This window comes from Podarcis vaucheri (assembly GCF_965113315.1).
Source record: "Podarcis vaucheri genome assembly, chromosome: 5".
Classification (NCBI taxonomy): domain Eukaryota; kingdom Metazoa; phylum Chordata; class Lepidosauria; order Squamata; family Lacertidae; genus Podarcis; species Podarcis vaucheri.
Window position 1 is genome coordinate 66,835,429 of NC_138763.1, and position 12,657 is coordinate 66,848,085.

General features: G+C 41.4%; 1 protein-coding gene across 3 annotated transcripts in view; it reads left to right on the top strand.

Moving 5' to 3' along the window:
* The window catches only part of PANK1 (pantothenate kinase 1), a 31,890-nt gene extending 23,571 nt beyond the window's left edge, over positions 1-8,319 (top strand). For 2 of the 3 annotated variants that reach the window (XM_082222118.1, XM_082222119.1), the window contains exons 5-7: positions 493-616; positions 4,122-4,247; positions 6,741-8,319. In XM_082222118.1, the coding sequence (XP_082078244.1) occupies positions 493-616; positions 4,122-4,247; positions 6,741-6,800 (310 nt within the window). In that variant the 3' untranslated portion in view covers positions 6,801-8,319. Of the gene's footprint in view, positions 1-479; positions 617-4,121; positions 4,248-6,740 lie in introns of those variants that run through there. The other variant, XR_014219602.1, reaches the window with a different exon arrangement.
* The last annotated feature ends 4,338 nt before the right edge of the window (positions 8,320-12,657 follow it).

Below are 12,657 nucleotides of genomic sequence, written 5' to 3' on the forward strand. Positions count from 1 at the left end.
CACCTATGTCAGCCGTTTGCTGAGTGTAGGGCTGTCAGAGGCCCTTGCACCATGGTTCCCAAGTACCTGACAACCCGCTGACTGTCAGGCAATTGGGAAGTGCTGCACAAGTGATGTTGTCAGGTGAGCAGGACAACCCATGCCAGCCATGTGATGTAAACTTGTCTGCTTACCTGTCAAAGTTGGCCCGCAGACGTTGCAAGACTATATTATTTACTTACTACTATTTACTTACTATTTACTTACTACTAAGTATCCACAATGTTTAAAAAAATGGTAAAAGCTTTCAATATGAAATGCAGCAATTTTGTAAGAGGGTGGTGCTAGCTCACAAAAGTTAGTTGACGTCCTCTGTGTCTGTGTGCGTGTCTTGCATCCTGCAATGGTGACGCCTGTTTGTCCCGGGCAAACTACTGAAAAACGTATTTTTTAGAAACCTTGGCCTTTCTGAAAAATGTAAGAAAGATCATATCCTCTAGTATTGTCACGCAGCTTCGGCAACATGATGAGCAAAGAAAAGCGAGATTCCATCAGTAAAGAGGACCTAGCAAGAGCGACCTTAGTGACCATCACCAATAACATCGGCTCCATCGCTCGGATGTGTGCTCTGAATGAGGTAAGAACATGCTGATTGGCAAGCTTTTGAAAGCTGCTGTTGTGCTACTGCCTTACTTTGATCTCTGGTTTTGCATTAGTTAAATACCGAAGGACATTTTTTTTACAGTGCACACCATGCTCTCATGTGAAGCTTTGACAGAACGATCCACAGAGTTTTCTTTTCAATGGCTAAAACGAACAGAATCACAGTGCCTCTTCATTCATACAACAGTGCTTGACGTCTCCTGGCGAATTCGTATAGTTGAGCACCAGCAATGGAATCCCACCTCTGGCAAAGCCTGCTTCTCAGCTTTGTCCTTTTAGACCACCAATATTAACAGTGTAACCATGTGAACTGATGTGGTGGTGAATGAGGCTGGTAGTGAATACTACTTTGTACTCTGATAGGTCCTTTGTGTGAAATTCTTCCTGAATGCTTGCTGTCAAATTGGTTGTCATTCAGTCCAGCATTCTGGATTTTTTTTAATTTCTTTTGGGCTACCGTCTGGAGAACCCTGTAGCGTCCAGAAACATCTCTGCATTCTTTTTAAGGTCAACCCACAAGAGCTTCCAGTCATATTCATATGCCTGATGGAACCTGGTTTGATAGTGGTGTTGACTACGGCATGGCACCTTTGAAGGTGTGCATTTGTTAACTTGACACCTGCAAGTTGGCGCCAGTGCAGTGCAGAGCTAGGAAGAGCATCACTGTTCAGCAGTGACGCTCAGTGGTGGCTTTTGGCAAGTCAACACCTGTAGTTGTGAAGCCAGTACCTCTTGCCAAGGGCATCCTTCAGCCATTGAAGCAGCAGCTGCTCCAGTGTTTACTTTCTTGTTCTCTACCCATTCCCCCCCCCTTTGTGTTGTTTCTACTAGACTTATGAGTCTGCGGGCAGGGACAGTCTTATCTATCTATAGTTAACATTTTATGTAAGCTCCATATTTTACTTCCTGTTCATTTAATTGGCTGTGTCACTTGTTGAGGCAGGTAAACTCACAACAATGGAATACTCCGTTGCTAATAATAATAATAATAATAATAATAATAATAATAAAATAATTTTATTATCTATACCCCCCCCCATCTGACTGGGTTGCCCCAGCCACTCTGGGCTGCTTCCAGCATATACAAAAACATAATAAAACATTAAACAATAAAACTTCTCAGTACAGGGCTGCCTTCAGGTATCTTCTGAAGGTTGTATAGTTACTTATCTCCTTGACGGTCACAGGGTGGGTGCCACTACTAAGAAGGCCCTCTGCCTGGTGCCCTGTAGCTTCGTTTTCTGCAGTAAGGGAGAGAGAGAGAGAAGGAAAAGACACAGGTTCACTGTTTTGGCAACAGCCACATGTCTGCCATAACTTTGGGGCATTTGGTGGAGTTGCAGAAGTCTAATATATAACAAACCCAGCAAATCCAGTACATACAAATCCATTTGTTAATTGCTTCAGTGTTGGCGACTGAGAACGTCCTGAATGATGATAAACCTTTCGTATCGAAGTATTGTTAGAAGCTTCTCGGGGAAACAAGTAGTCTTTCTCTTTGCTTTCAGCTTCTTTACAGTGTTGCCTTGTGGCATGGAGTTCAAGCAGCATTGTACAGGGCTATCAAAGCATAGAGAGTTAGCTGCAGTGAGCAACACAGGGTACATTTAAAATGAAGAGACTGATCGCCACTTGTAGACTGGCATACTTGTTTTTGAAAGAGGATGATGGTGATTTGGTTGTGAAAGCATGAATATCACGAAGGAACTTGTGATACGATACGAGTATGAATAGATGGGATTGCACAGATTCAGATAAACTGTTACTATGAAATTGCTATTATTTTGCTATGTTATGACATTGTTGCTATGTTATTGTTTTGCTATGTTATTATGAAACAGTTTTTGTGGTGATTGTTTGAAATGCATCCCTGTTGCTTTGTTGTAAGCCACTTTGAGCATGATATGTGTGCGGAAAAGCAGCATACAAATAAAGGAATGAGTTAATGAATTATATTTGACAGAGAAAAAAATGGATTTTAGGGTTCTGTGCTTGCACCTGCATCCCAGTGGTCTGAACCCAGCAACATTTTTGCAAAGGTCTGGAGTTCGTCAATCTATGGCTCATTTCGTATGTTCTTCCAAACCATTATTGCTACCTTAATAGAGATTTGAACATGGGAAGCTTGCCTAATACAAAGCCAAACTTCTGTGCCTCTGTTAGGTGGAAGGCAAGTAGCAAATTGTTCTTTCCTCCCTAAGCTCCCCATTTTTTCTTAAGACCATGGTTGAGCCATGTACATTTTTACATGGTAAGACAGCTAGCTAAATACATTGTGTTATAGAATCCCTAAGTCATCTTAAAAATGAAGCCTCCATGTTTCTATAAACATTTAGGATTTTTGTTTGTTTGTTTTAAAAAGCATTTCTAGAAGCTTAAGTAGTAAAGGGCATGGACTGTGTCCCAGGAAAGGTTTCACTCAAATCAAGATGGGGGGCCCTAAATGGCCATCACTTAGCTTCAGATTTGGGGATGGAAGCAGCACCAGCCCACTTCACAGGGTACTCGTAAAGATAAAAATGCTCTGTGGAGGTTTCAAAGAGAAGTTCAAAAAAGCACCATACAAATGCCAAACTAAGTATTTTCTGATTTTACTGATTGGAATGTCGGGAAAGCACTGAGTTGTCAGGGGAGGCAGACTTCAGATGTGCTTGATTAACACCAGTCCTTATCACATTAACACCTGAAAGATTTCCAAGCAAAAAATAACTTGCAGTGATTCATAAGAAGAGGCTGGTGCTTATTTAGTCACCCAAGCCCCCAAGGGTATTAATTGGACTGTCAGTTTGGGACTGAAACTGCACTATTTGGATAACACTTTGACCGCCCTAAGTAGTGTGAACATGAACAATTTTTGCTGTCCTGTTCTTTCCAAAGCAGAACAGTCACGCTAAATACTGATGGATGTGTGTATAGGATTGGAGCCTAGAGTGTCTCTCCCTTGCTGTTCTCTTCCTTAGTTTGTTCATCTATCACAGAATACGTATCACAATATGTATGGGTGGGAGAGAAGATGGGCTAGTACAGTTTTTTGGTGGCTATCTGGAGGACATCTGGTAGGTTGTGTTATCGTGGGGGCTGCTTTACTTAAAAAAGGAAGTTGCTAAGTGAAAATCGTGCACAACCTCCCTAGGGGGGTCCATCCTGCTGTCAAACAACTCTGATGGTCTTAATAGTACTGCAGTCAAACCCCGTTCATTCGAAAATGGAGCCATTCGGGAGCCAAGGTTTGACTGTACAGAAACTTTATAACATTGACCTCAAAAATGGTGTTCTAGTTTAAGGAGAAATGTTCCACTGGTGTACAATCTCATTTAAATAAGGTAATCTAGTTTGATTGTCTTTCTGATGCTTTACTGTTAGGAGACATCTGATGAACACAGAATGAATATCATAGCTGTGAATTCCATAAGTTTTAAGCTAAACATGACACCCTGTTGAATGTATATATTTTCCTAATTTTTGCTTAAATTTTGCAGAACATTGAGAGGGTGGTGTTTGTTGGAAACTTCCTGAGAATCAACATGGTCGCTATGAAGGTACTTGCATATGCCATGGACTACTGGTCAAAGGGACAACTCAAAGCTCTCTTTTTGGAACACGAGGTAAAGACTGTTCAAAAGAAATATGTGTATATATGTAACTTGGTTGATCTGCTAGTGAAGTCATGGTTTGAGTTATGATTGGATTTTCTCCAGTTCCCGAAATGTAAATAGAAAGACCCATTCAAATATAGAGGTGATATCTGCCATTGTAGTTTATGTGCAGCCATCCAATGACGATGGGAAAGAAACATTTTTAATTGGGATAATTGATGGGTCTTAACAAAACTGTGCTGGGGTGGGGAAAGACTGTGAACTGTAGAAGTTGAATAGGCTTCTTAATTAGTATTGAAGCAATGGAATGCAAAAATAAAATATTTTGTGTTATAGAGTCGAATAGGAGTATTTGTAGTTAGTTTTCATGAACATAGGTGCTTGGTAGTGATAGATCCAGGGAGCTTCTGGCTACATTTGCATGTTGCACAATGCTATCATTTTCCAGGACATGTACAAGTTTCATGGAGTTTTGGGCTTGCATGCTTCCTCCTCCCATCTCTTCCGGACAGGCTTTCATTTCTTTATTGCAAAATCTATAATCCACCCTTTGTCCAAAAATGAATTTCAAATAAATTTAAAATTGCAAATGTGCTTTCACATGAACACTACAATGAAATTACGAGGAATAAAACAATTCAACCAGCTATAATTTAAAATGTGAAATAAAACAAAAACAGAAAAGACAAATAAAAAAACTGGCTCTGAATAGAATTACATGGCCTGCATCAGGGGTACTTCTTCATCAGAACAACAATCCACAATCTTTTGTGTATTCATGATGTATTCCTCTTAAACTTGAGAAACATGTAAGTGATTATTCCAATAATCTGAGTAGGTTTATATTAACCACAGTTTGCTGTAGTACCCAGGACTGTGATTAATCTTTGCAGTACAGTGGTACCTTGGTTCTCAAATGCCGTGGTTCCCAAAAACTGAAAACCTGGAAGTGAGTGTTCTGGTTTTCAAACTTTTTGGAAGCCAAATGTCCGGTGCAGCTGTCGGCTATTGTTTCCGGGGCAGCTGCACCAATCAGCCTTGGTTTTTGAACATTTCGAAGTCAAATGGACTCCCAGAACAGATTAAGTTTGAGAACCAAGGTACCACTGTAGTTAGTTTAAACAACCCAGCTTGGGTTACTTTGGTATCAGGAGCTACGGCTTTTACTTTCGCTGCATGTGATTTGTCACGTCATCCAGACAAACCCTGCGGTTGCTATTAGCTATTGTTATTTTCAAATAAGTCAACTTCATACCATAGTTACAGAAGTGGGCTTGTTTAAACTAACAGTTGAGACGGTGGTTAACCTTAACAACCAAGCAGACAGCGTCTAAATGCCTCCTAGACAGGTGGGAGAGGAAAGGGCAAGCCTAATGCTTGCTGAAGCTCATTCCTGCTCTTTGGTTTTGTGCTAAATTATGGTTTAGCATGACATGTAAACACAGCGCTCTCTCTCTCTCTCTTTGTGTGAGTATGTGTGTGTGTTGACATGCACACACTCTAGGAAAGAGTGCCACTTGAAGGCTGTTTTAATTCATTCAGAGGGGGTGCTGTCTTCACTGGGTGAACCATTTGGATGTAACAGCTCCTTTCTCTCCACATAACCCTTTCTGGCTCTTTCCAACATTGTGGAGAAAACTGCTTTACTCACATGGTGAAATAGTGCAAACAATTCAGCACATAGTTACGGTTCTCACGCTGTGTTAAAGTAGTTTCCAAATGGCACCTGTAATGAATAAGAAGCTGAGCCATGTCCCCCCCCCCCATTTAACCAATTGAGAGTAGAATGATAAAGCTATAAGAAACTGTGAAATCTCCCTTAGGGCCTGTTTCCATACCACACCATACTGGCAAGCTTAGATGTCCTTGTGACTCTTATAGCACACTTATAGAAGTCTCTATCCACGTCCTCAGGTGTAGGGACTTGTACAGCAACCCAGTGCCTTACTTACAGCTCAGTGCAAGTAAAATACAGGCAAGGAAATTACCTGTTTATGTTACGATGGCTCTCTTCCAAGGGTCCAAACATTTCTTCCACTGGAAGAAGTTCCAAATGACATCCATTGACATATGCATGCAAACAAAATCAGTTCTGGCTTTTGTGTAAAAGCCTCACGCCCAGTGTATTTGTACAAAATGTGGAATATTTATGTCATCTTTTACTGGGCCCAACTACTTTTAAGCGTTCAGAACTTCTGAGAACAGCTCTACTGAATAGACAATATGCTTGCTTGCTGCTCCCAGCATTCACTTGAATTTCCAGTAGAATTGGCCCTGGCTGGTATGGATTCCTTCCTTTGCTCTCAAACAGCACTGTATTTTGTTTTGCAGTACCTGCTTGTCTGATGTTTCAGATGTTTTCAGACTTGCACCTTTGTTTAAAGAGAGAGAGAGAGAGCACTTGCTTTATGTTGTGCTGAACTCATTGACTCTGTGACAAGTGGTTTGAGCTCAAATAACATTACGTACTAACGCCTTCCTCTCCTTTCAATAACTTTGAAGGGTTATTTCGGTGCTGTTGGGGCCCTTCTGGAATTGCTTAAAATGACAGATGATCAATGATGAAGCCTCCAGGAGCCCAAATGCCTGCAGAAGCTGCTACAAGACGGACAGCTGCTAGGAGGACGGAAAGAAGCCATGATGGACACTCTTACCTGCTGGATTTGTAAATAATAATTTAAACTCCTTTTAGCTGATCTTTTAACTTTAGGGTTGGACATTAGCTTCAGAATTCGTACCAGGAATCTAAAAGAAAAAAGAGGCATTTTTAACTGTATAAAACATTTTTTTTAAGACAAAAAAAAATTGTGCAATGTTGCCAAACATGGCAGATTTTTATGGATCGCATCTAAAAAGTGGATATGTGTGGGAAATGGACCTAAGATATGTGACGACACTGGTTTTATTTTATTATTTTTCTTCTGGGGTTTACTGACCTAGTGTGATATAATTATTCTTTTAGTAATTGCTCTAGGAGATTTTTTTTATTAAATCTTTCATGACGTTTCATGATTGCTGTTGGTTTCAGGTGAAACCGCAAAACTAGTATATAGTGTGAGCAGTAAAGTAATAAATCTTGTTGCCTTCATTTTTATTATTATTATTAAACTGTGTTTCCATCTTCCCCAAACTTTGACTGTCCATGTTGTCATCAAATCCACCGAAAATAGGAAGAAGACTTCAACCTTTCCTTTCAGAAACTCGCACACAATGAGTTATCTATTCCTTGTAGCACCGGAAATCCTTATTTGTGGTACGCTGAGCTGGGAAAAAAAAAGATTATTGGGCCATGGTCAGGGGGAGGGCTAGTTCTCAGTCTGCAGATGACGTGGTAGACCTGTATTCTTACATACCTGAATGCACCTGCATGCAAAGAAAACATATCTCTTCCCCTCTCATGCCAGCATTCTACATGCAGATGTATTTTTCTTCTTTTTTCTTATGGAGAAGCATTCAATCCTGTGAACCCCCACCTGAAATCTGAAAATGGTACAATCCAGCAAGTTTAACCACCACCTCTGCTGTTTGAGAACTGGGCCTTACTTAAAATACATTTTTAGTATGCTGAAAAGTTCTTCAGCTGTTACAAGATGAATACCATGCCATATATCTGACACTTTTAAAAATGTCAAATGTGTCAGACCACATGTTGAGTATTAATGTATACTATTTCTTAGAAGTTCTTATTGATATTTACCACAAGGAACAAATGATGTAGTGGTATAAAATGTTCAAATTTAAAATGTTTGAGTAAATTAACTACATGCCCTGGCTGATCAACTACAAAAATTATGGACCTAGCAAAGAACAGATTAATTTCCTAAGTTCCTTTCTACCTTGTTGATTAACATTGGAAAGATGGTTCTGTTTTTGCAAAATGTAAAATGTCCGTCACGTGGTGGCGGGAGATGACAGCATTAGCTTTAAGGAGCAAACGTTTTCTCTAATAAATTTGAATTATTTGTTTGGAATACAGTATTTGATTTCTTTACCTTGAAACCTTTAATAAATTAACGCTAACTGTTCACTTACCTGGCTGAAATAAAAATAATCCATTACTGTTGTGATGGCTTTGAATGCATCCGTGGCCTCCTTTTCATTTAAGAGCTTTACAGTCCTGCTTTTCTTTTTAGGTTTTCATTACAGGTGCTTATTTGTTGGATTGTTTAAAAAAATGCAGAAGGGGGAAAAAGAAAGCCAGCTGAACACAACACCCAAAGGTGGACAATCCAGTTCCACACCTAAATCCCTGCCATTATACCTAAAATACTGGATTTAACATTTGTGGGCGGAGTTATAAAGTAGCATTTAGGAACACCTACATACATTACAATAGGTATATGGACAGGATGAGCAGCAGCATCGAATACTCTTTTCAGGGTGAGGGAGGCATTTAGAGGCTCAACAAATATATGAATTTAGATACAGTACTTTACATGTTGTCTACCAAGCAACTCTGGAGCTGAGTATATATGTCCGGCAAACCCTGACAGAACAATGCAAAAAGCAGCAGGAAGTTTAGGCGATGCAGAGAAAGTAATTTACTCTTGTCTTTTGGTGACACCCACCCCCAGTCTGAAAATGCCTCTTGTGTTCTCTCATGGAAGCCTCTTCAAATGCAGTACAGTGGTACCTCAGGTTAAGAACTTAATTTGTTCCGGAGATCCGCCCTTAACCTGAAACTGTTCTTAACCTGAAGCACCACTTTAGCTAATGGGGTCTCCTGCTGCCGCCACACGATTTCTGTTCTTATCAAGAAGCAAAGTTCTTAACTTGAGGTACTATTTCTGGGTTAGCGGAGTCTGTAACCTGAAGCGTCTGTAACCTCAGGTACCACTGTCTTGTTAGCCAGATCTCTTTCTTGCATGCTTTAATTCTTCCAGTAGAGGGCATTGTTGGACGGGAGTTTGAGGTTTTCAAACACTGGGATTTTGTGATTTATAAGAACTGCCAAAATGCTTTCTGACAGAACCTGCAGTTTGTTTTTATTTTCTAAAAAATAATAATACAAGCTTATTCTCAGATTCAAAGGCAGATTAAAAAAAATACAGAATGTGTTGTGTCTATAAAGGGCCAGAGAATGAGAATTGTGTCTCTACTGTACCCCCAGACTCGGAGGTCAAATGTCTCCTTGTAGTGGCTCTTCGCTGGACGTTCAGTCAAGAGTCTTTCCCAGCCCTGAAGAGCATTGTATATGAAGTGGTGAGAAAACCGGGCTGCAGCATAACGGCAGCACACAGTCCAACTGGAGCTTGCTCCCACAGGAGGCAGTGATGGCCACCAGACTGGATGGCTTTAAAAGACAAATTTGTGGGGGATAAGGCTATCAATGGCCACTAAGCCATGGTGACTATGCTCTGTTCCATAGTCTGAGGCAAGAAGGTTACTTAATACCAGTTGCTGGAAACCACAGGAGGAGAGAAAGTGCTCATGCGCTCGGATCCTGCTTCTCACAGGCACCTGGTTGGCCTGATCCAGCAGGCTTTCCTTACATAGTTAACTGTAATAGTCTGTTCACACATGTAAGTCACCCCCACTGTTTAAGGCACTCAGATGATAGAAATATTTGTGTGAATCAGTTCTGTGTCAGCCCTTCATCTGTAACATGGGGATAATAATGCCAATCCGTTTTTGAAAACTGAAGGATTTTCTGGAGTGATTGTATGGAGGGGTGCTACATAAATGCTAAATTCTGTTAGTTGGTTTTGAGGCATAATCACCATTCCTTTCAATGAGGCTTACACAGCTAGTCTCTGGCCGACTTTGTTTGAAACCCTTCAGGTGCAATAAATCAGACATGTTTTTGTATGTCCAGATTTCACTGGGAAATATCTTAACTGGACACCTTATGTGCTGTTGGTGCATGCAAGAGCAATTCTGCGGAGAGCAACATGTCAAAGTAATTGCAAAGGAATGCCGCTTTTAGAATGTTTTTGGGTGTGCCAGGTAAGGGAAAGCAATAGCTACATGAAATATGTCAGAAAGATTTGAATCAGAGACAAGAGCTAACATTCGTTAAATTATTTATCTGTCACTTGTATACCTATCCCTGCTATTGTGTGCTGTGTTTTCGAAACAATTAATGCCAGTGTTGAACAGATTGTTATTTCACTATAGCAAAATATTTTTTTTCCCATGCTGATGGTGTTTGAAGGACTGTATAGGATTTGGTTCTTATTGTTTAGGAGTCCACTTGCTGTATGGCCTTTTCAGTGCTGCCTCTGTGAATCACGTTGTGGTGAGATGCTTCTGGGTTTTCTCTTTTAATTAAAACTTGCTCTCTGGTTTTGAAACACCCAAGTGAACAGAGTGCTACCACAGAGAAGTGTTCTTGTTTCATGGGCCAAGGGAAACCTCAGAAGTGGTCTTTTAGCTCACACAGACACAGTTATAACTTAGCTTAGTGTTGTGTGTGTACAATCACACTTTTCATTTGTGTGCTCTACAGGGAAATGTTGTAGCTCCTAAGAAGACTGTCCATAAACCCCCAGGCTTTAGGGAACTAGATATTGCCCACAAGCCATATCTTTGATTTAAACTAGTGATTCCTAAACATGTGTACCAATGACTTGTTTCTTTTGAGACCATGAATAGAAGCCCACCCTGCCATTAGCCTCTTTGATATACTGAGTGACACATGTACAGCTGAATGAGTGAAGAGGCCAATAGACCTACGAATGTGGTGGTCACTTTTTAGACATGTCGAATATGTGGCTTGAGTAAATCCATGCACGCATGGAACATACGTAGTTGTGTGAATGTTAGCTGAAGTAAAAACTCATCCAGTCTATATATACACACACATACACTGCACCTGCTGCTGATTGGCTTGCAACCAGTAGTGCCAGTTGAGACAGCTATAGCTTGCAAGCTGCTGACCCACTTGGCCCAGGCAAAATGCTGTGACAGGCATGTGACTTTGGCAAGGTGCTGAGAATCTTCAGCAACATCCGTATGGTGCAGACTTCTGCATGCACTATTTGTTGCACATGGCCAAGAGATCTAGAGATCAGTGTGAATAGCAGCTGCCATGCTAGGAGCTTTACTCCCCAAATAGAGTTGTGCAATTATACGCTACATGGAGGATGCAATGTACGTTATGTCTCTGCTGAACCAGAGCGGGCACCATGCACTGGTAAGATGGGGCAGTTGTTGGGTCCTAGATCCATTAAGGAACCCACCAACTGAGAGCCCTCTTGGCACAGGATCCAACAGGTCAAAAGTAGTGCATACTATCTCTGATATGTCCAAGCCTTATTAGTAGTCCCTTGTGATGGTATAATGAATTGAGGGATGCGGGTGGTGCTGTGGGTAAAACCTCAGTGCCTAGGACTTGCCGATCGCATGGTCGGCGGTTCGAATCCCTGCTGCAGGGTGAGCTCCCGTCTTTCGGTCCCAGCTCCTGCCCACCTAGCAGTTTGAAAGCACCCTTAAGTGCAAGTAGATAAATAGGTACCGCTTTATAGTGGGAAGGTAAACGGCGTTTCCGTGTGCTGTGCTGGTGCTGGCTCGCCAGAGCAGCTTCGTCACGCTGGCCACGTGACCCAGAGGTGTCTCCGGACAGCACTGGCCCCCGGCCTCTTAAGTGAGATGAGCACACAATCCTAGAGTCGGACATGACTGGCCCGTACGGGCAGGGGTACCTTTACCTTTCCCCTAAGATCCTGCGTAATTACTTTCTCCCACTTTTAAAGTGTCATTGAAGAAGAAGAGTTTGGATTTGATATCCCGCCTTTCACTCCCCTTCAGGAGTCTCAAAGCGGCTAACATTCTCCTTTCCCTTCCTCCCCCACAACAAACACTCTGTGAGGTGAGTGGGGCTGAGAGACTTCACAGAAGTGTGACTGGCCCAAGGTCACCCAGCAGCTGCATGTGGAGGAGCGGAGACTCGAACCCGGTTTCCCAGATTACGTGACTACCGCAATTGCATTATGAAAGAAAATAAAGCGCCAAATTAATCTGGTACGGTTAACAAGGAGTGGATGCTATCTGCTAGGTCTGTCATCAGGCCAAAAAGTATTTAATCAAGACACCGAAAGTTTGAAAAATTTCTTCCAGGCTTTTTGAATAACAATGGGTCTGTCTGCTGAATTGTGAAACAGAAGTGGGTCTTCATTGAACAGTATATTGCGTTTTTAAGCATGTTTTGTTTTTATATGTGGTTTTATGCATTGGTATATAGTGTGACCCGCCCTGAGAACATCTTACGATGAAGGGCGGGTTATACTTGTGACATGCTGCTGGCATCCCTCTGTCTTGAGAAGACAATGGAATGTACCTCTGGGGTGAAGTCAAACTGTGACATTAGCCACATTGAATATAAAAAAATGTTGTTACAAGGGAGGGAGAACCAGTTTTCTTTTGATTTGCAAAACTTTTTCTAACTTGAACCCTTTTAGAGTTGAAGGAGCATGGTAGA